The sequence below is a fragment of the Miniopterus natalensis genome, chromosome 18 (assembly GCF_054644295.1).
Source record: "Miniopterus natalensis isolate mMinNat1 chromosome 18, mMinNat1.hap1, whole genome shotgun sequence".
In the NCBI taxonomy this organism is placed as follows: Eukaryota; Metazoa; Chordata; class Mammalia; order Chiroptera; family Miniopteridae; genus Miniopterus; species Miniopterus natalensis.
Genome location: NC_142098.1, coordinates 1,837,383 through 1,863,576, shown reverse-complemented (window position 1 = coordinate 1,863,576; position 26,194 = coordinate 1,837,383). Strand labels below are relative to the sequence as shown.

The 26,194-nt window shown below is 40.5% G+C and overlaps 1 protein-coding gene across 1 annotated transcript in view; it reads right to left on the bottom strand.

Annotated features, from left to right (window-relative positions):
• LOC107543706 (DNA mismatch repair protein Msh3-like) overlaps nt 1-26,194 on the bottom strand; it is a 152,485-nt gene that overhangs the window by 63,547 nt on the left and 62,744 nt on the right. The window contains exons 13-15 of the mRNA XM_087827169.1: nt 22,883-23,015; nt 6,526-6,713; nt 5,636-5,804 (exon numbers count right to left, since the gene is read on the bottom strand). Coding sequence (XP_087683295.1) covers nt 5,636-5,804; nt 6,526-6,713; nt 22,883-23,015 — 490 coding nt within the window. The remainder of the gene's footprint in view (nt 1-5,635; nt 5,805-6,525; nt 6,714-22,882; nt 23,016-26,194) is intronic.

The window sequence follows — 26,194 nt, the reverse complement described above, 5'->3', positions numbered from 1 at the left end:
GCTCGTAAGGCAGCATCTGGCCCTCCTGCGCACACTGCAGGGCTGTTACAATGAAAGCCAGTATTTTATTCAAATAAAGAAACTTATTTTGTACAGGATGGAACCCAGTGGCACTGTGGCCATCACTAATCTTAAGATGGCTATAGGAATTTTTTTTTTAACACTAATCAGATTTATAACATTTCAGGTATTTATAATATGCTTATTATTAATAGTATCAGCCTGGCTCTTGAGTTTACCTTTCTATTAATAGAAACACTAGCTTTTACATTAATTATAATAGGAACTAATAGTTAATTTTAAGAATTTTCATTCTTAGCAAAAATTCTGTAACTAATGACGTCCTCTTGCATAGAGGTAAATGAACACTTGAGTCTGCCACACCCAGTTCAACAGAGTGAAGAGTCCAAAGTTCACTTTGGCTACAAAAATTGAGGAAAATACACAAAATAAATATCATGGGTGGGAGAGATAAAATCACTTTAAAACTAAGCTAAAAATTTTTGCTTAAATATTATTTTTAAATGTATGAGAAAACATATTGGTCTTTTGATAAAATAACTCTGGGAAGAGCTATCTATGCCAAAGGCAAACTGAAAAATTTGGGAACATACTGGATCACTAACAATCGGGAAGGACACATCTAGATCAGAACGGTTGTGACTAGGGGATGGTGGAAATTTTGCAGATAAGCCCAAACCGCTTCAATGAGGCCGTGGGCAGCCAGCGAGGCTGGTTACTTAAGCGCATAATTTGACATACTTTGCCACGACAGCGCTGGATTCAAATGTGTGTCTTATACACCTGACAAACTGCTACTGGTCACAGCCCCCTGGAGTGGCTTATGAATAGTCTGGAGCATACTGTTCGATCTGTAAGTATCAAGGGTCTACGCTAAGGAGCACAGCCCCTCAAGAAGGCCGTGTGCAGAACCTGCAGGGGGCCGAGGGAGCCAGGAGAGCCCATGCGGTTCTGCGTGGCAAGCCCGGGGCCACTTCCTCGGGGTGCTGATCCTGGGTTTCCTCCTTTTTCCTTCGGTAGTCCCAGGTTTTCAGCCTGGGTTTCTCCTCAGCATTGTGATCAACCAGCAGTTTCCCTCTTCTACATCGTTAGTGGGGGAGGAAAGCCGCCACTGCCTTTTACGAGCATTCTAAGAATGGGCAGAGAGGCCTTTTGTTTAAAGATGGCTCAAGAAAAGAAAATCAACTAAAACTGGAAAATAACATCTATTTCAGAAATCTTGGGAAGTTCTCACAGCAACTCTCCCTGCTCTATAGTCCCTGGCTTTGTTTCTTAGGTGTGATGTGAGAAGCCTGCCTTGATTTTTGCAGCAATCCCTCGTGTGCTTCTTCCGGATCCAGGTCTGTCTCGGTTACGTGTCAGATACTGTGGCTCACTACAGCCTGTGGGATCCCTGGCCGGCATCACTGCTGAGTCTGCTAACGTTCTTAACACCCCAGAAGCTGCTTTGTTTCCCCAACAGCACACTCAAGCCAGTCCTCTCCCCTTTTTTTTCTTACTCTCTTAAGAATGTGCAACTGTTTTTTTTTAAATGTAGGAGATTTAACAGAGAATGCTTTCCACATCTTAAACACCCTAAGCTGGTATTTGGATATGCTGCATCCTGAGAATGCAATTCTTCTAAAGATTTTCTGCCAAATGTCTTTCCCTTTCCTTAAGAATACTACTACTTATCAATACTTCCCCAAATCTAAATATCACCCGTTATCCTTCCATGTTTAATTCAAGGTTAAGAGAGAATTCTCTATACACATAACATGTGACAGAGACCATTGCAGGAGCAGTGAACCAGGTACAGCTATGCAGGCTTTGCTTTCATTATTTCCTTATAAGCTAATACTCTCAGTCAGCGACGAGGCTCAGGATCCTCACGAGTGTATAAAAGCTGGGAACGGGGAAAACCAATGCTGCCTAAAGGAACCCTGGCGTGGCAGTCTGTCTACTTATTGATTTTAAGTGATAACAACAAGATCCGTGTACCGTGTGGGACTGCTATAAACAGGTTTATAAAAACTGTAACAGTTACTGTATAAAAGAAAGCTTCAGAGGGAGGGTATGAAATAGAAGCACGTGGACCTAAGATAAGGGTTTCCTCCCTTCTTCCCTCACGTCTTGGAGGGAATCACATTTGATGAAGTCTGTTCTCAGTCCTTCAAGTATCTCAAAATAATTTGCTAATACCTTTAGTACAAACTTTTAAACAGAATTTGATTATAACAATGCCAAATACTTAGAATTCATTTGGTGTTTAAATAAACAGACTCACTAATTCTAAAAAATGTTGCAAAAATTATTCTGCATTAATTTGTACTATTAAATTTCTAGAGAAGGTTTTAAAAAACCAATGGGACTCCATCCTACTGTTAATAACCAAGAAATTTATTGTCTCAGAGGCATCATCTTAACCTAGTAAAGATTAAGAATGGAGTGGGGCGGATGCGGGGTGGAGGGGATCGATGGGGGGGTGGGGGACATGTGTAACACTGTCAGCAATAAAGATAAATTTAAAAGCAGAATAAGAGCATCTATCTCCCTCCCCAGTCATCTGTAATCCAATTACTTCATCTCCGTGTGGGGCTTCTTCTTAAACTTCAATGCTGCACTGATAAAGAGTAATAATTTAGTATCTTTTACAAATGCCTGGTCGTTTTTACTTAAAAACTGCCAATCAAATCCAGAACTGTCTTCCCAAGACTTAAGCATTATTTCAGTTTGAATAGTACGAGCTCTAAAATGTCTGGATTTTATCAAATAAAATCTATGATGCTGATAATCCCTTATGTTAATATCTATGAGTAGAGTGAAACAATGACATGGTAGAAAGACTGGAGTCAGGCAGAACTGGGATGGAATTGGGCTTCTGACTTGGACAACTTACCTCCTACTCCAGCTTTCTTTCCAGCAAAACTGGAGTAACCCTCCTTATGCTGTGACAGGGATTAAACAGCATGTGCGAAGCACCCAGCACTGTGCTGGACTCTGACAAGGGCCAGATAAAGGGCAACTACATCAGTATTAGTACCATCATCATCATTATATGAGTGACATCTGTGTAGTGCTATATGATTAGAAAGCACATGCATGTATTTAACACGATCGGTCTTCATGGCAGACTCACAACAAAGGTGACCTTCTGCGGTCACACCGCATGCGTGCGCAAGAACTGGCACTTAAACTCAGCTTTCCTCACCGCCACACCAGGGAAGCACTTTTCTTTTTCTTTTCTTTTGAAAAAAATATATCTTTATTGATTTCAGAGAGAGGAAGGGAGAGGGAGAGAGAGAGGCAGAAACACCAATGATGAGAGTCATTGATCGGCTGCCTCCTGCATGCCCCCGACTGGGGATCAAGCCCACAGCCCAAGCCTGTGCCCTGACCAGGAATCGAACTGCGATCTCTGGATCCTAGGTTGATGCTCAATCACTGAGCCACGCTGGCCGGGCTCTACTATGTCTTTCTTTAAAGTTACTAAGCAGTTTTGATTGTCTCATTTCATTTTTTAAAAATTTAATCCTCACTTGAGGATATTTTTCCATTACTTTTCACAGAGAGTGGAAGGGAGGGAGAGAGAGATCGATATGAGAGAGACATGCAGATTGGCTGTCTCTCGCATGCACCCTGACCAGGCTGGGGATCGAGCCTGCAACCAAGGCACGTGCCCTGGGCCAGAATAAAATCTGGGACCCTTCAGTACATGAGCTGACACTCTAACCACTGAGCCAAACTGGCCAGGGCTGGTTATCTCATTTCAATAAAAAGCCAGAATAGTGGCACTAAGGTCACTTGTCACTTTGCAAGGTCATGATTGCATGCTGACACCAAAACATACAATTAAATATTTGGTATCTGGTATTCTGGTATTTGTTCAGGGGAAAAAACCAAAATACAAATACTGTCAAATAGTTTTCCTGTTATGTACAGACAGCTCCATGTGGAATGGCTGTAAAATGTCTGCCTGAGTATAACATCTTAATAATTTTAGTCCAGAAGACAGGCTGACTTTATCAATGGTGTATTCAATGGCATAAGAATAATAAACATTTTAACGATTATAATTTACTATAGCTTCTTATTTCAAATAACCATATAAATAAATCATCTTTTGGCTAAATAGATAAAGCAATGTAAATACCTAAAAACTTGATTTGAAATTAAGCTTTTCACTCCAAGGAAAAAAACCTGTTTTTAAAATCCTACAAACTTGCCCAGCCAAGCGTGGCTCAGTGGTTAAGGGTCAACTTAGGATCCAGGCGATCAGGGTTCGATTCCCGGTCAGGGCACATGCCCGGGTTGCGGGCTGCAGCTGATCAATGACTCTCTCATCATTGATGTTCTATCTCTCTCTGTCCCTCTCCTTTCCTCTCTCTGAAATCAATAAAGATACATTAAATAAATAAATAAATAAATAAATAAATAAATAAATAAATAAATAAATAAAATAAAATAAAATCCTACAAACTATTCACAAATATCTTAATTTGCTATTTCAACAAAGCAAAATTTCTCAAATTCCTCCATCAGGATCTTTATCTCTTGTTAAACGTAAGACCTAGAGGAGGCATACCTCAAGAGCCCTAACAGGGCCACAGGGCACAGCCACGCCTAAACGTGTAGTTTATCCTGGTTCTCGTTCGGAATGAGTATCAAACCCTAAACAGAAGTCTATACCAAGACCACATTCTAAACAGGGCCATAATTCCATGGAAGACGCACTAACGTAGGTTTTCACTGTCGTTTTGCTCTTTGTTTTTAGCACCTACACCAACATCAGAAGGAAGCCCTGCCATTGTCCCTGTGTGATCCATCAGCGCTGGTGGTTCACTTGTAGCCTTTCAGCATCTGCAAGCACGTGACCAAACACTAACTTCACTCTCCTGGATTTAGGGTATATGAATTCTGTAAGTTACTATTTACAATAGTCAAAGTTTTCTATAATTTCAACAGATAATATTAAAGCACATATAACATTAAGTTACATGATTTTACCAAGTTTATTTGCTGTAGTAAATAAGCAAACAAAAATACTTATTAAAATAATTATCAAAATAAAGTGCTACAACATATTTCTTAGGAACAAAACAGAAAATCTGAACAAAACAATGTTTTCATCCTATCCTCGTATTTTTATTTACATTAAAAAATATATATCTTTATTGATTTCAGAGAGAAAAAAGGAGAGGGAGAGAGACAGAAACATCAATGATGAGAGAGTCACTGACCGAGCCCACAACCTGGGCGTGTGCCCTGACCGGGAACCGAACCCCGATCTCCTGGATCCTAGGTCGACACTCAACAGCTGAGCCACGCCAGGCTGGGCTATTTACATTTTTTAAAAGAATAGTTGATTGGTTTTTAGAGAGGGAGGAAGGGGGAAGAGGGAAACATCGATCTGCGAGTGATCCATCGGCTGGCTGCCGCCTGCACGCCCCACGCCCCCCACTGGGGATCGGGCCAGTAGCCGGGCACCTGCCCTGACCGGGAATCCGACCAGCGGCCTTTGGTGCAGAGGATGCTGCCCAGCCCACTGAGCCGCACAGGCCAGGGCTTTATTTACATTTTAAAACACTTCTTTACGGAGGAAAACTAAAGCAGATAGAGGTCTTTTTGACATTACCTCCTGTCCTGATACTGTCACATACTGTGCGGAGGGATTTTTCAGTAGTTTTCTTATGTCTTGCAAATGCATTTGGATCTTGTCCGTCACTCCTTGAATTTCATCCTTCCTCTTTCTTATTAAAGGGAAATCAGAAAGTTCTTTGAATAATTCAGTTTTATCCCCAATTCTAAAAAATAAAAATGCAAATATACACACTGAGGCATATAATGTAGATCAATTATCAATTATTTTTCACAACATCATGAAAATCCAGAGGGTTGGGAGCCCAGAAAACTGGTGCTAAATATTTATGGGTAAGTTTCTTAATTTCTTGGAAGACAGACAAATTTACCCTAACATCATTTTCATTTTGCAAGTTCATGATTCCAATGATAAAACCAAGAGAAAAAATATTCATTGTTCGCCTATTCAGAAGACAAACACAAACACAAATACTGTCAAATGCTCTTTCTTTTACAGAGTTCTTTGTGGGATGAATTGTAAAAGGCCTGCTTATGAAAGGATCACTCTGCTTCTGCAGTTTCTCAATATAAGGCAGATCATGCCTAGATTTCAAGCAAATGAGTGAGTGTAAGATGCCACCTGACCCCCATTTTTGGATGAACAGACTGCTACTACTTGCTCTGTCTGGATTTTAAGTTTCATCATCTGATGCCTGAGCAAGTACTACATCTGTCCTAGATGATGAACTGCCTAGATTTTGGACAGCAAAGTGTTACTTCTGGCTGTAATACAGAGCCTTCAGTATCCAATCACAATTCTAATTTCACATGCAACTTCTTCCACTACTTTCAGTGAAGCTCACGAATCCACACATCAAATGGCAAATGCACTGGGACAAGCAAAGTAACCCTCCACCACTGGAAGAAAGAGCCACGTCTACTTACTGGGCTGCTTGCTCATTAAGGACCTTTAGGTAACGCTCCACTGGACTGAGGAGCTCAGGAATTTCTAAAATAAGTGTCTGGAGCAGGTCTGACTGAACGTGGGAATTAACAGCAGGTATTAATGCTTGAAATTCTGACTTCAGGTGATAAAGGGTTTTGACAATCAAGAAGAATTCTTTGGTAGAACACTGAAAATAGAAATACGTTTTTACCTAAATAGCATATAATACATGAAAATAAAATTTAATGAGTGATCTATTTAAAGTTAAAATAATAATTAAAGAAAAAATTAATTTATTTTATAAACTAGTTAATTGAAATAAAGTCCTGTTGATACCTTCTAAATGTCAAATCAATAGTTGAAACACTTTTTAAAATAATATTTTAAAGCTATAAGGAAAATAATTTGAGACAGGGATAGTAAAGCCAATAGTTGCTCAGTATTTTTTCATTTTCAAATACACTGATCACATAGCAAAAATAAACAATGTCAAAAATATAAAGAACAATTCTGGGGAAACATCTGTAAGACATATGAGTGACAAAGGACAAAGTTCCCCCAAATATAATGAACTCTTACAAATCTTACAAGGAAAAGATAAATAATCCAAAGAATAAACTGAACTGAATCTGCAACTCATGAAATAATGTCCAATAAGCACACGATCGACCTCACATATAATTAGGACGAGCAAATAAAAAAACACAGCAGCATTTTCCACTTATCAGGATGTCAAAAATTTTAAAGCCTGATAATAACCAAGTCACACAAGGTGTAAAAAAAGACACTTTTATATACCATTGGTAGAGAAATAACCTTTTTGAAGGGCAATTTGGCATATCATCATAATAAAAAAGTAGGCATATCTTTTGGCTAAGCAATTATACTTTTAAGAATTTAACTAAAAATACACTATAGCAAGTAGTGAAAATATGTGTATCTGAATATTTATAGTGAATTATTTGTAATAACATTAAAAAGATAAATAAGAAACAAATATCCAGCAACTGAGATATTAGAAAAACTCATACACTGTATGAAACAGTTTTAAAAATTCAGATGTGTGTATATACTGATGTACAAATTGATATGGAACTCCAAAATTTCAATATATATTAAATATACATAGTATGAATATACTATATATATTTGCACAGTAAAATTTCATTTGTGATTCTTTATATGCATTATTCTATAGAAATAAAAGTATAAATAAAACATTTCTGGAAAGGTACACATGTAATTACTCTGGGCAGTAGTTGTGCGGAGGGGGTGGAGGCTTCTCATCCTGTTTCATTCCTGTGAACACTGTTGTAATCTTTTATTTTATTATTATTATTTTTTTTTATGGTTTTGAGAGCACTCTTTTTTTTTTTTTTTAAATATATGTTTATTGATTTCAGAGAGAGGAAAGGAGAGGGAGAGAGAGATAGAAACATCAATGATGAGAGAGTCATTGATCGAGCCCACAACCCGGGCATGTGCCCTGACCAGGAATCGAACCCCGATCGCCTGGACCCTAGGCCGAAGCTCAACCGCTGAGCCACGCCTGGCCAGGCCACTGTTGTAATCTTTTACATGAGCATGACTAACTTTTACATTAGAGCTTCTGAGAAAGAATGGGCTAAACATGTGCATCTAATTTCACCATATCTTGAAACTACAGTCAAAGACAGCTTAAAAAGGTCCGACACCGCAAGAATAACTAGGAGAAAAAACAACAGCAACACCATCTTATACTGGGTCTTGGCCTTTTGGCTAAGATCAAATGCAACAACATCTTAGATATTCTAAAGTACGCAGAAGTGGTAAATGACTTGGAAGACTCAAAATACTTTAATCTTAAACTGGCCCTGAGGAAAACTAGGACCCAACTTGAGTTACACCAAGAATCCTAAAATATTCAGGAGCTGGTGGAACAAATTCCCTCTGGAAGTGAAATCTGGGAGGCAGGTGTAGAAAAGGACTGTTTGGAAGGATTTAACAAGCAATGAAATCCCTCAATCTCCCATTATTCCTGTCCATGTCCCTGAGCAACCACCACTCTCCCACCCTAGAAGACTAGTTTTAGTTTCTGGAGAAGGTAAAACGGGCTATCTTGAACCAGCCTCCGGCACTGTGAAGGATGAGGGTACCACCAAAGCAAGGGATTAAAAGAATGGTTACAAACTGAACACTGAGATTCCCAGTGGTCCCATCTAGCCCCCAGAATCTTGTTCGTTAGTCCAGGGGCTGAAAGGGTCTCTGGGGAATCTCACAAGCCCAAAGGAAAATTTAAAAAATACTATACGAGTTCTCCCAATAAATGGGCCAGCTGGTTGCAAGTCACATTCAACCACAGAGACCTTCCTATAGGCATTTTTGTCTTCTGATCTTAAAAAATTATCAGACCATATAAAAATTCTAATATGAAATGCAAAGACCAAATCAATCAATCAGTCAATCAATCAATCAATCAATCAAAAAACCTGACAGGAATAGAGCCTATGCAGACAGAAGAAAACTTCTAAATAGTAGTAGTAATACTAATAATACTAATATCCTCAGTGAAAAAGAATGTTTCAAACACGGAACAAAAATGGGATGCTATGGGGAGAAAAAGAAACATTAAAAGAATAACAAGAAAACATTCTTAAAAATTAGTAGCCCTGGCCCGTTTGGCTCAGTGGTCAGAGCGTTGTCCCGCAGACTGAAGAGTCCTGGGTTTGGTCCCAGCTGAGGGCACGCACCTCGGGTGCAGACTCGATCCCTGGACTGGCCCCGGCGGTTGGGGCACGTGCGGGAGGCAGCCCATCGATGCTTCTCTCTCTCTCCCTTCCACTCTCTCTGAAAAGCAATGGAAAAAATATCCTCGCATGAAGATCAAACAAACAAACAAACAAACAAAACCAAAAACAAAACATTAGTAGAAATGAAAAATTCAACAGGAGAGGTAGGAGATAAAGGTGATGAAATGCCCAAGAAGGTAAAGAGATGAAAAGTACAGAAGAGAGACACTCGGTTCAAGTCAACTCAAATAAGAGTCCAGAAAGAAAGAAATCACCAAAAAATTCATTCATAAATACTTCCCAGAACTTCAGAATTCAATTTGCCAGGCTGAAAGGCCAAATCATGACAAGTCATCATGACATTTCAGAACTGTGGGAACAAAGAGAAAATCTTCCAATTTCCAGAGGGGTAGAAAAAAGTAAGGAAAAAAAAAAGACATGCAAAGACTCCATAATCAGAATGACTTCATACTATGCAAGGTAACAGAAGCTAGAAGACAATGGAGTAAAAAAATTCAAAGGAAAATTATTTATTTGTTTATTTTACTTTTTATTGAACTTACTAGGGTGACATTGGTTAATAAAACTATATAGGATTCAGGGTACAATTCTATAATACATCACCTGCAAATGGTACTGTGTACTCACCACCCCAAATCAAGTCTCTTTCCATCACCGTTTATCTCCCTAAACTCTCTTCTGCTTCCCCGCCCTCCTCCCCTCTGGTAATCACCGTACTCTTGTCTACGTCCTCGAGTTCTGCTTTTTGTTTTGCTTAATCCCCTTCCCCTCTGGCAGCTGTCAGTCTGTTCTCTACCTATGAATCTGTTTCTGTTTTGTTTGTTCATTAGATTCCACACGAGTGAACTTGTCTTTTTCTTGACAGGCTTATTTCACTTAGCATAATGCTCTCCAGGTCCATCCATGCCATCACAAAGGGTAAGAGTTCCTTCTTTTTTCATGGCTGAGTAGTATTCCATGGTGTGAATGTGCCACAGCTTTTCTATCCACTCATCTACTGATGGGCACTTGGGCTGCTTCCAAATCTTGGCTATTGTAAATAATGCTGCAATGAACATAGAGGTGCTTGTATTCTTTAAAATTAGTATTTCAGGTTTCTTTGGATATATTCCCAGAAATGGAATTGCTGGGTCATGAGGCAGTTTAACTTTTTGAGGTAACTCCATATTGCTTTCCACAGTGGCTGCACCAGACTGTATTCCCACCAACAGTGCATGAGGGTTCCCTTTTCTCCACATCCTCGCCAGCACTTGCCGTTTGTTGATGGCAGCCATTCTGACAGGTGTGAAGTGATACTTCAGTGCGGTTTTAATTTGCATCTTTCTGATTAGTGACATTGAGCACCTTTTCATGTCTATTGGCCATCTGCATGTCCTCTTTGGAGAAGTGTCTATTCAGGGCCTTTGTCCACTTTTAATTGGATTTTTTTTTGGTACTGAGTTTTATAAGTTCTTTATAAATTTTTGATATTAAGACCTTAGATGTATCATTGGCAAATATGTTCTCTGATTCTGTGGATTGTCTTTTCAGTTTGTTGGTGGTTTCTTTTGCCATGCAAAAACTTTTTAGTTTGATGTTGTCCCATTTTTATTTTTTCTTTAGTTTCCCTTGCTCGAGGACATATAACAGAAAAAAACATCACTAGGAGAAATGTCCAAGATTTTACTGCCTATGTTTTTCTTCCAGGATTTTAACATTTAAGTTTTCAATCCATTTTGAGATTATTCCTGTGTATGGTGTAAGAACGTGATATAGTTTCATTTTTTGCATGTATCTGTCCAATTTTCCCAACACCATTTATTGAATAGATGATCTTTACCTCAATGTATGTTTCTGCCTCCAAAGAAAAATCATGTGTAACCTAGAATTTTATACCCAAACTACCAAAAAATGTGAAAGTAGAAAAAATAAGTCATTTCCAGACATCAATGTTTCAAAACATTTACTCTCAATACCCTTTCTTGTAATGCTTCTGGAGAATATATTCCAACGAAAAGAAGAAAGCAAAACAGGAAGACATGACGTAGAAAAAACAGAAAAGTCCATTCAAGGGAAACAAAGGGAATCTCAGACAGTATAAAGGGAAACTGGTCCTGGTGTATCAGGTCAGAAAGTTCAAGAAAATACAATGAATAAAATATTTGATGCAAATAAATATCTTGAGGTGAAAAGATTTAGGGTTGAGTTAAAGGTAAGTATATATAGTAAGTAGTATATATAAAATGAATTAATGCTAAGAACATATTTAAAAAGATAATTATTAAACTACAGGGAATGAAGTAAATTATGCAGGAAAATAAGTTAGGTGCAACTGAACAAAAGTTTAGTTGAAAACGTATCATAAACCACCTCTTCTCCAGACAGGTCCCTGTGTACTGGGAAAGGTACAGACAGGAAGCTGGATGTTTGCATAAATGTGGGACATAGAAGCTTTTTGGACAATAGTCACTTAATGATACAATTCTAACAAAAATGAAGCACTAAAAATAAACATTAAAAAATTTTTTTTTGAATAATAGATGAGTTTAAAGATTAAAGATGGCGGTGGACTGAGTGGAGGCTACACTGACACTCTCCAGGACCAAACTGGAATTACAACTAAAACACAGAAAAACCATCCTGAACAATCAACTGAAGACAAGCTGGAGAGAACCCTCATAACCAAGGGGGAAAAGTGGAGACTGCACAGAGACTGGTACAAAGTGCAGAGGCACAAGAGGGCTTGCAGGGATCCCACAGGCAGCAGCTCAAGGTCCGGAGGGATATCTCAGCTGTAGGGGGTTTCAACTGAGAACTCCGGGCCTAAACCCCAGGCTAGGCTCCCCAGCCAAGAACTAAGAAACTAAGAACTAAGAAAGGTGCCCACATAACACCAGGCTGTGAAAAGCAGCAGTGTTACAGTCTGCCAGGGAGAGATAGCTGGAAATGCAGGCCCCCTCTTAAAGAGCCAATGCACCAAGGTTTCCTGTGCAGCCACTCACCTTGGGCTCCAGCAGAGGGAGGGCAAAGTGGACTAGAGCTCTGTGGGGAGAATCTAGCGTTGTGGGCTTTGGAGAGAGAGCTCAGATGGCAACCCTCTGGATTCCTGTGCCGAGTCATTCCCAAGATTGGAGAGGACATCTCTCTCAGGCACACAATTTTTGGCTTTTGCCTGGGGGGTAAGCAATAACCCCTCCCTGCTGGAAAACCTCTTGCCCTACCCTCTCGAGTTTCTACAGCCTGAGGCTCATTAAGAGAATCAGGTTAATCAGTCTGAAGACACAGGCAGACCTCAGAGTGCTTTGAGTCTGCCTGATCTGTTTCTGGACCCGGGCCTTGGAAAAGCAGACTTTGGTGTGCATCTTGGTCCTCTCCAACCTCACCCAGCACCAGCAGAGGAGACCTCAAGCTGTGGGTTGTTGATAGCTCCAAATAGGCTACTCAAGGCAAGTCACAAACTGGGTCTGACATTGACCGGCACCAGAGATCCTCTAAGAATACTGAGAGTCCTAGCAGATCTACCTAATATTTAGAAACAAACCCAAACAGGCAGCCGAAATGGAGAGACAAAAAAACAAGCCCCAAATGAAAGAGCAAGAGAAGTCTCTAGAAAAAGAGCTAAATAGAGATAAGGAATCTCTCAGATATAGAGTTCAGAATACTGATTGTAAGGTTGCTCAACAGCATGAAAAAAGATATGGAAACTATGAAGGAAATGAAGAATGTCATAGCAGAAATAAAGAATACATTGGAAGGAATAAACAGCAGATTAGAGAAAGCTGAGGATCAGACCAGCGAATTAGAAGGGTAGAAAAAATCAGTCAGAGATCCAAAATGAAAGAAACAATAAAAAAAACAGGAGGGCAGTCTAAAGGAGCTGTGGGACAACATGAAATGTAATAATATTGACATCATAGGAGTGCCCAAGGAGGTTGAAAGTAAGCAAGGGTTAGAGAACCTGTTTGAAGGAACAATGGCAGAAAATTTCCCTAACCTGGTCAAGAAAAAAGTCACACAAGTTCAGGAGGAAGAGAGAGTCCCAAGCAAGAAGAATCCAAAGAGGCCCACACCCAGACACATCATAATTAAAATGACAAGAATTCAAGACAAAGAACCTTAAAGGCAGCAAGAGAAAAGCAAGCTGTTACCTACAAAAGAGCTTCCATAAGGCTGTCAGCTGATTTCTCATCAGAAACTCTACAGGCCAGAAGGGAATGGCATGAAGTATTCAAGGTAATGCAAAACAAGGATCTGAAACCAAGACTACTCTATCCAGCAAGATTATCATTCAAGATAGATGGTGAAATAAAGAACTTCCCAGGCAAAGAAAAAGGCTAAAGGAGTTTATCACCACCAAGCCAGCACTGCAGGAAATGTTAAAGGGATTGCTGTAATTATAAGTGGAAACAGGAGAGAGAGAGAGAGGGAGAAACATAGGCATAAAGAATAAAATGGCAGTAGATAAGTACCTATCAATAATAACTTTAAATGTAAATGGATTAAATGCTCCAATCAAAAGACACAGGGTGGCTAAATGGATAAGAAAACATGACCCAAATACATGCTGTCTACAAGAGACCCACCTCAGAACAAAAGACTCACACAGGATGAGAGTGGGGGATAGAAAAAAATTTTCCATGCAAAAGTAAATGAAAAGAAAGCCTGGGTAGCAAAACTCATACTGATCAAAACAGACTTCAAAATGAAGACTATAATGAGAGACAAGAAAGGTCATTACATAATACTAAAGGGATCGATCCAACAAGAGGCTATAACCCTGGTAAACATATGCACCCAATATAGGAGCACCTAAATTTATAAAAACTTCTAGAGGAATTTAAGTGAGAGATCAACAGCAATACAGTCATACCTGGGGACTTTAACACCCCACTGACTTCACTGGATAGGGCTTTCAGAAAAATAATCAACAAGGAAACAGTGACCCTAAATGACACACTGGATCAGTTGGATCTAATTGACATTTACAGAACATTCCACCCCAAAGCTTCAGAATATACATTCTTCTCAAGTCCACATGGGACGTACTCAAAGACAGACCACATGTTAGGATACAAAAAAAGTCTCTACAAGCTCAAGAAGACTGAAATATCAAGGACCTTCTCAGACCACAGTGCCATGAAATTACAAATCAACTACAATAAAAACACTAAAAAACATTCAAACACAAGGAGACCAAGTACCATGTTTTTAAACAATGAATGGGTTACCAAAGAGATCAAGGAAGAAATCAAACACTTCCTGGAAACAAATGAAAATGGACACACAACAACTCCAAATCTATGGGACACGATGAAAGGAGTCCTGAGAGGGAAGTTCACAGCACTACAAGCCTACCTCAAAAAGCAAGAAAAACTTTTAATAAACCATCTAAACATACATCTTAAAGACTTAGAAAGAGAGCAACAAGAAAAGCCCAGAGTAAGCAGAAGAAAATAATAAAGATCAGAGCAGAAATAAATGACATAAAGACTAAAAAACAATACAAAAGACCAATGAAACCAAGAGTTGGTTCTTTGAAAAGATAAACAAGATTGATGAACCTTTAGCCAGACTCATCAAGAAACAAAGAGAGAGGACCCAAATAAACAAAATCAGAAACGAAAGATGTGAAAGAATAACTGACTCAACAGAAATACAAAGGATTGTAAGAAAATACTATGAACAACTATACGCCACCAAGCTGGACAACCTGGATGAAATGGACAAATTCCTAGAAAAATAAAACGTTCCAAAACTCAATCAGGAAGAGTCAGAAAGCCTGAATAGGCTGATAACTGTTGATGAAGTTGAAGCAGTAATCAAAGGGCTCCCAGCACACAAAAGCCCTGGCCTGCATGGCTTCACAGGGCAGTTTGACCAAACATTCAAAGAACTAACACCTACCCTCTCCAAACTATTCCAAAATATCCAAGAGGAAGGAACACTTCCATGCTCTTTTTACGAGGCCAGCATTAGCCTAATTCCAAAACCAGATAAAGACACTACAAAGAAAGAGAATTATGGGCCAATATCCCTGATGAGCACAGAGGCTAAAATCCTCAACAAAATATTAGCAACTTGGATCCAGCAATATATTTAAAAGATCATACACCATGACCAAGTGGGATTTATTCCAGGGATGCAAGGCTGGTATAATATCTGCTAATCAATAAAAATGATACATCCGATAAACAAATTGAAAGACAAAAATCACATGATCATATCAATAGATGCTAAAAAGCATTCAACAAAATCCAACACCCACTTCTGATAAAAACTCTCAGCAAAGTGGGAATAGAGGGATCATACCTCAACATAATGAAGGCCATATACGACAAACCTACAGCCAACATCATACTCAATGGGCAAAAACGAAAACCATTTCCCCTAAGAATAGGAACAAGACAGGGATGTCCACTTTCACCACTCTCATTCCACATAGAACTGGAAGTCCTCGCCACAGCCATCGGACAGGAAGGAAACAGAAAAGGCATCCCAATTGGAAAGGAGGAAACAAAACTGTCATTATTTGCAGATGACATGATATTGTACGCAGAGAATCCTAAAGGCTCCACCAAAAAACTACTAGATTTAATAAACAAATTAGGCAAGGTAGCAGGATACAAAGTTAACACCCAGAAATTGATGGCATTTTTATACACCAATAATGTATCCTCAGAAAGAGAAACTAAAAAAAAAAAAAAAAAAAAAATTCCCATTTACAACTGCAACAAAAAATTTAGATACCTAGGAATAAACTTAACCAAGATGGTAAAAGACCTGTACTTAGAAAACTATAGGCTGCTGCAAAAAGAGACAGAGGAAGATATAAACAAGTGGAAGAATATACCGTGTTCATGGATTGGAAGAATCAATATCATTAAAATGTCCATACTACCCAAAGCAATCTATAAATTCAATGCAATCCCTATTAAAATACCAACAGCATATTTCACAGAGCTAGAACAAACACTTTGAAAATTCATATGGAACCAAAAAAGGTCCAGAATAGCTGCAGCAATCTTGAGAAAGAAGAACAAAGTTGGTGGGATCGCAATACCAGACATCAAGTTATACCACAAAGGCACTGTAATCAAAACAGCCTGGTACTGGCACAAGAGCAGACATAGATCAGTGGAACAGAGCAGAGACCCCAGAAGTTGACCCACGGCATTATGGTCAGTTCATATTTGACAAAGGAGGCAAGAGCATCCAATGGAGTAAAGACAGTCTCTTCAATAAGTGGTGCTGGGAAAATTGGACAGGTACATGCAGAAAAATGAAACTAGACCACCAACTTACACTATACACAAAAATAAACTCAAAATGGATAAAAGACTTTAATGTAAGATGTGAAACCATAAAAATCCTAGAAGAAAACGTAGGCAGCAAAATCTCAGACATCTCTTGTAGCAATATGTTTGCTGATCCATCTCCTAGGGCAAGAGAAACTAAGGAGAAAATAAACAAATGGGACTGCATCAAAATAAAAAGCTCCTGCCCTGTCCAGTCTGGCTCGGTGGCTGTGGCGTCGGCCCAAGGACGCAATGGTCCCAGGTTCGATTCGGGCCTGGGGCATGTACCTCGGCTGCAGGCTCGCTCCCAGCCCCCAAAGGGGACACGTGGGGGAGGCGACCCATCGATGTCTCTCCCTCCCTCCCTCCCTCCCTCCCTCCCTCCCTCCCTCCCTCCCTCCCTCCCTCCCTCCCTCCCTCCCTCCCTCCCTCCCCTCTCTCTGAAAAGCAACGGAAAAAATATTCACAGATGAGGATTGAATAGAAAGAAAAAGAATAAACCTCATTTAAAAAACAAACAAACAAACAAACAAACAAGTAAATAAAAAGCTCCTGCACAGCAAAAGGAACCATCAACAAGATGAAAAGGGAGCCCACTGTGTGGGAGAACATATTTGCCAACGACACGTCTGATAAAGGGTTAATATCCAGAATATAAAAGGAACTCATACAACTTAAGTAACGGAAGACAAACAATTCAATTAAAAAGTGGGCAAAGGCCCTGAATAGATGCTTCTCCAAAGAGGACATGCAGATGCCAAGAGACATGAGAAAATGCTCAATGTTGCTAATCATCAGAGATGTAAATGAAAACCACAATGAGGTATCACTTCACACCTGTCAGAATGTCCACCATCCACAAATCAACAAACGACACGTGCTGGCGAGGGTGTGGAGAAAGGGGACCCTGTTACACTGCTGGGGGGAATGCAGACTGGGGCAGCCACTGTGGAAAGCAGTTAAAAATGGAGCTGCCATTTGACCCAGTGATTCCACTCCTAGGAATGTACCATAAGAATCCTGAAACACTCATCAGAAAGAATATATGCGCCCCGATGTTCATAGCAGCACAGTTTACAACAGCTAAGATCTGGAAACAGCCCAAGTGCCCGTCAGTAGATGATGGATGAAAAAGCTGTGGGACATTCACACCATGGACACTATGCAGCTGTAAAGAAGAAGCATCTTTTATTCTCTGGGAAAGCATGGAGGGAGCTGGAGAGAATTATGCTAAGTGAAATAAGCCAGGCAGAGAAAGAAAAGTGTCACATGATCTCACTCATATGTGGAATCTAATGAACAAAATAAACTGATGAACAAAATAGACCCGGAGACATAGAAGCATGGAACAGACTGAGGGATCTCAGAGGGAAGGTGGGGATGGGGGGGTGGGTGGGGAGAGATTAATCAAAGAACTTATATGTCTATAAGCATAACCTATAGACACAGACATTGGCCTGGGGGTGGGGTGGATGTGGGGTAGATGGGTTCAGTGGGGGGAAAAATGGGACATCTGTAATACTTTCAACAATAAAGATAAAAAACCAACCAACCAACAAACAGATATATGGAATGAGTTTAAGAAAAAGCTAAAAGCCTGTAAACACGTAAACACACACACACACACTTGTATCCCTTAGTATCACCGGCAGCATCTGCTTTTACACCCCAAAACCTTCATTTGAGTGGACAGTACACAATGAGTGGCCATGTTCTCCAGCTATCACATCGCAGGGGTCGTCTCTGCATTGGCTGCCCCTATCAATGCCCCATTAGAACTGGGCTCCATGCTGCAGAGCAGTCAGAAGTCCATAAAACTGAACCCCTTCTCTGTGAGGGTGCTTGCCAAACGCATCACAGGTGGGGTGATAAGGTGTGTTCAGATCTGACCCATCTTCCCCTTCAACCTATGGAGCTTCAGAGGCTTTTGGGGGCCAGAGAAGTCAAGAGGGTCCCCTCCCTGCTAAAGGAAAAACCAACTCTGGCTGGAGGAACCTAAAGGTATAACCAGCCTTTACTTCCATGGCTCTTCAGCAAACATCTTTATTGCAAAAGCATCTTAGATTTAGAAAAAGTTATAAAATCACCTTCTACACAATCTTCCAAAACATGGTCAAGACATGCCCCAGTATTCACTTTCACTGAGCATGTTAGACAGACTAAGGTGTAAAAAAGCAAAAGACGTATTGAGACTTACTGGGCATCCTCACAAAAACTGTCTAAGCATCTTATCCTGATTTTACAAATGAAACCAAAGACTAGAGAAATTAAGGCTCTCATGCAAGGTCACAGCTGTCGTTTATTGAAATGAAAGGAACTATGTGATTGCCTAGAATCACATACCTGAGACAGGATTTGCTCCTAAGCCGATACATCTGCCAAAGCTATGCTAGTTTCATACTGTTCCTCCACCTCTCTCGGTGCACCAGCCTGTGCTCAACCTACACCACGAGTGACTGTTTGAATAATCAGTTAACATTTGTCCCCGACTAATGTGGCAAAGCTGCATTGTTCAGTTAGCCCATTGCTTCTCAAATTCTATTTTTGCTCTAATGCTCAGGAGAGGAAGATGTTTAACTTATATTTAAGTTACCTCTCCTGGGGGAAAATACTTAACTTATACATGGAAAAAATAATTTACATGAGATTATTGCATCCTCAGAAGCAAGAAAAAGGGTTGATTTTTTCATGCTCAGATATGATGTAAAGTTTAAATCAGCAATAGAAGCAGTCTGAAAACCAGAAGTGCTTTTCAATCAAGTCCTAAGTGCCCAAGGGAGGTTGTTTTCAAGTTTCTTTCAGTGGATCTGCAAGAAAGCTGAGGCTGAGGGTGAAGCGCTGCTCCTGAGCCGCTCTGGTTGGCCTGTGGAAGAACTTAAGTACAACCCGCGAGCCCCAGCTGGAGCTTGACGCTGGAACCTAACATTAGGCTTTCAAGGTCTGGCGAAGAAACTACTCTCACCTAGGGAGAATTCTGGGATCACTGTCCTCCCACCATTTCCTAAGTGCTACTATCCTCTAAGTGTACTTGCCAACCTTAGCAGCTGTGTGTCACTTTCTTACAAAAAAGTTCTTGAGCTAAGTTAATTGCTTCTTGTGAGTATCCGTATTTTCTAAGATTTGAATTTTAAGTTCTATGAAAAAAAATGTTTATTTTATTTCAGGATTAGCCCACTTGGGACCCTCTATTATTATCTCCATAAAAATACCTACTTGTGCCTATTCCATGGCACTTTTCACACAGCCAGATGGCCTAGGCTCACCACTTCTACAAGAGCCAAACAGTGTTCCTTACTATGTTATAAATTTCACATAGTGGAAGATTTTCAGAATAATCTAATGATAAAGAACAGATATGTGGTTGATGGTCGGTTCCAACAGCCACCAAGGTTTCAAGAGTCTAAGTATCTATAAAAAATTGGCTTAAAGCATTTAGACTTCCTAGTGATTTGTTTTGCTACCGTATCTTTTCTAACCTTCACTTTTCAAACCAATCTTTAGGCACATTAAACACTAAAACAGTAAACATTAAAAGAGCAACAAGGAACAGCTTCTGAATGAGTCATAAGTTCTTTAGTCAAGTGTATTTTGAAACTCTAAAATAAAAGCCATTCTTTCTCAACATATTGGATACTTTTAAAATGAATTAGATTCTATACTGTATGATCTCACTTACAGGTGAAATCTAAAAAAGCTAAAAAACAGAAACAAACAAGCTCATGGGTACAGACAACAGATGGGTGGTTGCCAGCGGTGGGAGTGGGTGAAATGGGGGAGGGTGGTCACAGGGTAAACTTCCAGTTATAAAATAAGTCAGTCCCGGGGATGTATGTGCAGCGGGGTGACAACAGTTAACAATTCTGTATTGTATATTCAAAAGTTGCTAAAATAGTGGATCTTAAAAGTTCTCATCACAAAAGGGAACCTTCATGTACTTTTGGTAGGATTGTAATTAGTGAGGTACTATGGAAAATACAAAGATTCCTCAAAAAATTAAACACAGATGGCCCTGCAGTTCCACTTCTGGGTGTTTATCTGAAGAAAATGAAAACATTAATTCAAAAAGATATTTGCACCCTTATGTTCACTGCAGCATTATTTATGATACATGGAAGCAACCTAGGTGTCCACAGATGGAGCACAGATATGCAGAAGAGCATGACTCAGCCACGTCAAAGAAAGAAACCTTGCCATTTACAACAACATGGATGGGCCTACAGGGTGTAGGCTAAAGGAATAAGTCAGACAAAGAAAAACAAATAACATATGATTTCACTTACATGTGGAATCTAAAACAAACAAACAAAACAAAATAAAAACAGACTCGGAAAAAGAGAGCAAGCTGATAGTGCCAGAGGAGAGAGGTAGGGAAATGGCTGAAAACGGTGAAGGGAAAAAGAGGTACAGACTTCCAGTTATAAAATAAATAAGCCATGGAGAGGGAGAGCACAGCTCAGGGAGGACGGTCAACGTGGACGAACCATGATGCGGACAGACCGTCACTAGACTTAGTGCAGTGATCACGTCCTAAGGCGTATAAATGTCAAATCACTGTGTTGTACGTACACCTGACCCCTAATGTACCATTGTATGCCAACTATATTTTAATAAAAAAATTGTTTTAAGTTCTCACATAAGAAAGAAAACTTAGTAAGTATGTGCAGTGATGGATATTAACTAGACTTATTGTGGTAATTGTTTCACAATATTACTTATTAAATCATGTTGTACACCTGAAAATAATATGTTATATGTCAATTAAAAAAAATAGATTCTGACCTTTATCCAGAGTTTTAAAATTTTATAAATACACAAACCTTATGACATGCAAACATCAAAGTCAAGTTTATAGAGAGGCAAGAGGCATAACAGAAACCACAGCTGCATGGAACGATGCTGCCATCTTGATGCCATGGAGCCTTGACTAGCTCTTTTGATTTGCAATTGATAATTTTTCCAGCTTTGCTCCTATTTTTCTCTCCCTATCTTATCTTAAGAAAAACAGACATCTCTGACATCTGCCAGTGAGCCCTTTCAAGTAGAGGCAAGGTGCTTGGAGATCTGCTGCTTGAGGAGGGCAATATACTATGCACTGATTGCCAGGTACCGGCCAAGGATACAAAGTAACAAATGGTTTGGCATCTTCTCTGTATCCCAAAAAAGTCAATCACAAAACTTTCAGCTGTCAGCACAGCCTCTGATGTTGCCAGCAAACAACGAGTGCACCAATAATGGTACAACAGACTCCACTGGCTCCATGAACAACTCACGCATTTTTCCCTGGAGATTAGAATTCCCGATTCTGGCTTGTTCTTTGTTTTCAAATTCAGCTGGAGCATAGAGAACAGATACACACATCCTCTTGGGCACTGCAAGTATCCTCAGAAGCACTACTTTTGGTTCTAGTAAAACTATGTAACAGAAAAAGCCTAAAAGAAGTAAAGACTAAAATTCGGGGGTGTAAAAGTCAAGTGTTCTACAATGACATTATTAAGTTGGCAAGGATTTACATTTGGAACAAAAATTATAATTTACAACCAGGAAAAAAATGTAAAGGCAGTCCAACTACTACTATCACTATGACAGTGTCCACAAGTGCAGCCACCAAAAACCCAGTAAGGACCCTGGTTAAATGCTCATTCTGGTACTTACTAGCAAGTTACCAGCCCTCTCTCAGCAGCATCGCTGTACCCAAGGCGATGCAGGCTGTTGCAGCATTACACATAGATAGCAGTAAATACAATTTCTCATCAGCAAGAAGGTGACAAACATGGTCTCGTCTCAATCTCTTGAAATAAGGAACAAAGGGTATAATGTAGGTGTATGACTTCTGCAAAATAATGTTTTAAAATTACCTTCAATATCTAAACTTGTTTTCATATTAAACCACCACAAATAATACACAAGCAGATTTTTTCCTTTAAGTCAAATTAGAAGCTATTCTGAGGTCAACATAATCAGGCATCTCTTTTTAAAAGTAGCTAGTCTAAGCAAATTTCCCAGTTTGACAATGGTCCACACTTTGAGGCTGAAACATAAGAATATCCTGTATTATAACAGAAGGGCCTTTGTGTGTTGCTGTAGTTAACAGAAGTGGGCAAACTTTACTTTTTACAGTGCAAAAATTGGGCTACCCTTAATTTGTGCCATTAAAATTTTCCAGGATTCTCTCTGTTCTCTGCAACATTTTACAAGATACAATAACAACACAGCTGAGATGTTTTCCTTTCTATCTGGTGTCTTCATGCTGAGGAACATTATCAGTTTTAATAGATTTGATTTCTAGCACTTACTTTTTTGTGATAAATGCTACAGAGTCCTCTCTCTAAGTCAGGCAATTTACACAGATGATTTTCTATCTGACCAAACACACTGGATTCAGAATGGAGAACTTCGGACACAGCATCCAGCCGAGCATTTATTTCCCTGTGAGAACAGTAATAGCAATTATGAGATACATTAACAATCAGAATGTAGACATCTCCCACCCTAAGGCCCAGTACTGGATATGAAGCACTTAGAAAACCACACAGGAGGCTTCTCCACATCTCTGGTCCTTTCCTGACCCTCACCATTTGAATCAAAAAGCAGGTACCACACAAGGAGAGTCATTAGCAGGGGCAGAGCCTGGAACACTGGGCTTTCCCTTCCTCCTGGGCAGACACAGAGACTGCATTTCTGTCTCCCCTGAAATTAGGTATGGCCATGTACCCAAGTTCTAGCCAATGAAAGGTGGGTAGGAATGATTAAGCCTCTCCTAGCCCTGGCCCATAAAAACCTCCTGGGTCTGCTCTCTCCCCCATGCCAGCTGGATGTTGAGCTCAGGGCAATCTTGTTGACTCCATCAGCTTGGTCCATGAATGGAGCAAAAAACCACTCCAATCCCACATCCACTACCCACTGGACTTTACATTAGCAAGAAATTGCATTTAAACCAGGTTGAGGATTTATGTGCTACAACTGCTTGTGTCAATCACCTTGGCTACGGTAACAGTCAACAATGGGCAACCAGATACTCCTGACTGAAATGACTGGACATCTCAGTCAAAAACAATCCATTCCGTTAACCAACAGCTTTAACAGAGGGCATGGTGGTGGGTGAGCTGACCAAGTGTTCGAGTGAAGTGAGATTAGCATGTGGAGCAAAGACTGGGGGCAGCTACAGAAGGTGCTGAGGACATGACATCAGAGACGGGAGAACAGGGATGGAGGTCTATCAACGTCTACACCCTATGTGGAGGGTCACGGGGAAGAAAGGTGAAGCTCTGTCACCTTAAAATGGAAACCAGACTGACTGTCCTACACGCGATGTGGCCCATCTATTCCTTTAAACACCCGAAGCCCACCCTGGGCATAGTGGCTGCATGTGGTATTCAAGACTGAGAGGAGTGAACCTTCCTAGCAGCTAGCAGGCCTCAGCAAATGTTATTCTGAATCAGTGAGCGAGCAAATGAAAGAAAGAATGGACGTCTTGGGGGGAGGGGAACGTCAGCTAAGTGCACATGTGCTCATCAAAGTTCTGTTGACATCACACACATTCATGTGAGAGGGCAGAGCTCACACCAGAACCCTGTCTAGGTGACTGTTAATTGAATACTTTGCCATTCATTGGGTGCTGTAATCTTTATTAGCTTTATAACTATCCTGTGAGGCCCTGCCTGTTCCTGATACAGAAACTAATTTCAGGTCTCACTTCTGCTCTGCTTTTCTCTGGCTGCGAAATGGGCATTTGTTTACATGACAGAGCAGAACAAGGCAGAGCGCGGTCGACACGCAGACTGGCTCTTCTGTTCCCGCTGGGTGGCCTCTTAAATCCACCCATTTCTCTCCATCTCTGCTGCCATTAACTAGTCTCCGTGAAAGATCGTTTCTCAGAGAGATGCCTGGAACAGCCCCCTAACAGTCCTCCCACAGCCATCTGCCTCTTTTCCATCTGTTCTCCACCCTGTACCCTGAGAGGTCTTCCTAGAACCCACGTCTGTTCACGCCATACCTCTGCTGTATGCTCATCAACAACTTGCCATTGATCTTAGGTTCCAATCTGGAATCCTGACCTGACCTACAAGGCAAGTGACCCTGCTTACCTCTCGAGTCTCACTCCGAGCACCTGTCACCCTCTTCCTCTTGCCCGAGGCTTTGGTCTGAGGGAACTTCTGCCCATAGCTTGGTCACTCCAAGTTCTCTGACATCAGAGCTGCCAGGCTCACTGCCTACTGTGCCTTCAGGACCCTCCCCTCTCCTCCCCACGATCTCCATCCGCGCTTCCCCGAGAGGCTCTCTGGACACACGAGACCAACCTAACCCTTTCCATCCCTGTCCACACCACCCTCCACTTTCTTTCCATAACGAAAACCCCAACTCCGGTCACTTCCTCACTGTCTTTTCTATTCAAACGCAAGCTCAGTGAGCACAGGGACCTTATCTTCATTCCCATAGTCTGGGATCACAATATGTTCAATAAATAGCTGTTGAATCCCATCCATCCCATCCCATCCCATCCCATCCCATCCCATCCCATCCCATCCCATCATCCCATCCCATCCCATCCCATCCCATCCCATCCCATCCCATCCCATCCCATCCCATCCCATCCCATCATCATCCCATCCCATCCCATCCCATCCCATCCCATCCCATCCCATCCCATCCCATCCCATCATCCCATCCCATCCCATCCCATCCCATCCCATCCCATCCCATCCCATCCCATCCCATCCCAATGACTACATATGAACTAAAGCAAGATGAGGTAAAAAGTAAATCAATAAAAAAGTAAGTTTTCTTTGCATAGGATTGTTGTGATAAAATAAATCAATGTTTTACCCTAACATTTACCTAAAATGCTAAACAAATATAAAGTTTATTTTAATAACTCACTCCTGAATAAATGAAAGACGACACCAGCTGAAACAGACTAAGATGATACCACGACAGAAAAAGGAACCACAAAAGAACACCACCCGTGAGTGCAGAAGAATGACAAAGAACACTGGGCTCTCAGCAGTTAAAGAGGCTGGCTGAGCTACGAAAAGATAAAAGCAAAAGAGGCGAATAAAGAGCCAAGTCATACCTATGAAGTCCACCAGAACATTTTTTAACATAAACATAAAACTATAAATTTCTTAGAAAGACACCGAAAGGTGTGCTAAGTTGGTTTGCACTCTGGGAAAATACAAAGGTAGTGGCTTTAATTTTGGCTTAGGGACACCACAGGCAAAAGCATGTTCACGAGGAATCATTCTGGCTGTAACCCAGCCTCACTTGTTCTAGGGAGGTAACAGCTCAGAGGTTAGAAACTGGGGCTAAGGCGGCAGGTGCTCTCAGTTCAAATCCAGCCTCTACAATTTCCCCTCATAAAGTTACAAGGATTCAATGAAATAATACATGTTAAACATTTAGTACAGTGCCTGGTACATAGTAACACATACTCAAAACATGTTAACTGTTACCATCGTCATTTTTATGGTGATCTTTATTGGTTTACAAATTTTTTTTTTTTTTAAATATATCTTTATTGATTTCAGAGAGAGGAAAGGAGAGGGAGAGAGAGAAACATCAATGACGAGAAAGTCACCGATCGAGCCCGCAACCCGGGCATGTGCCCT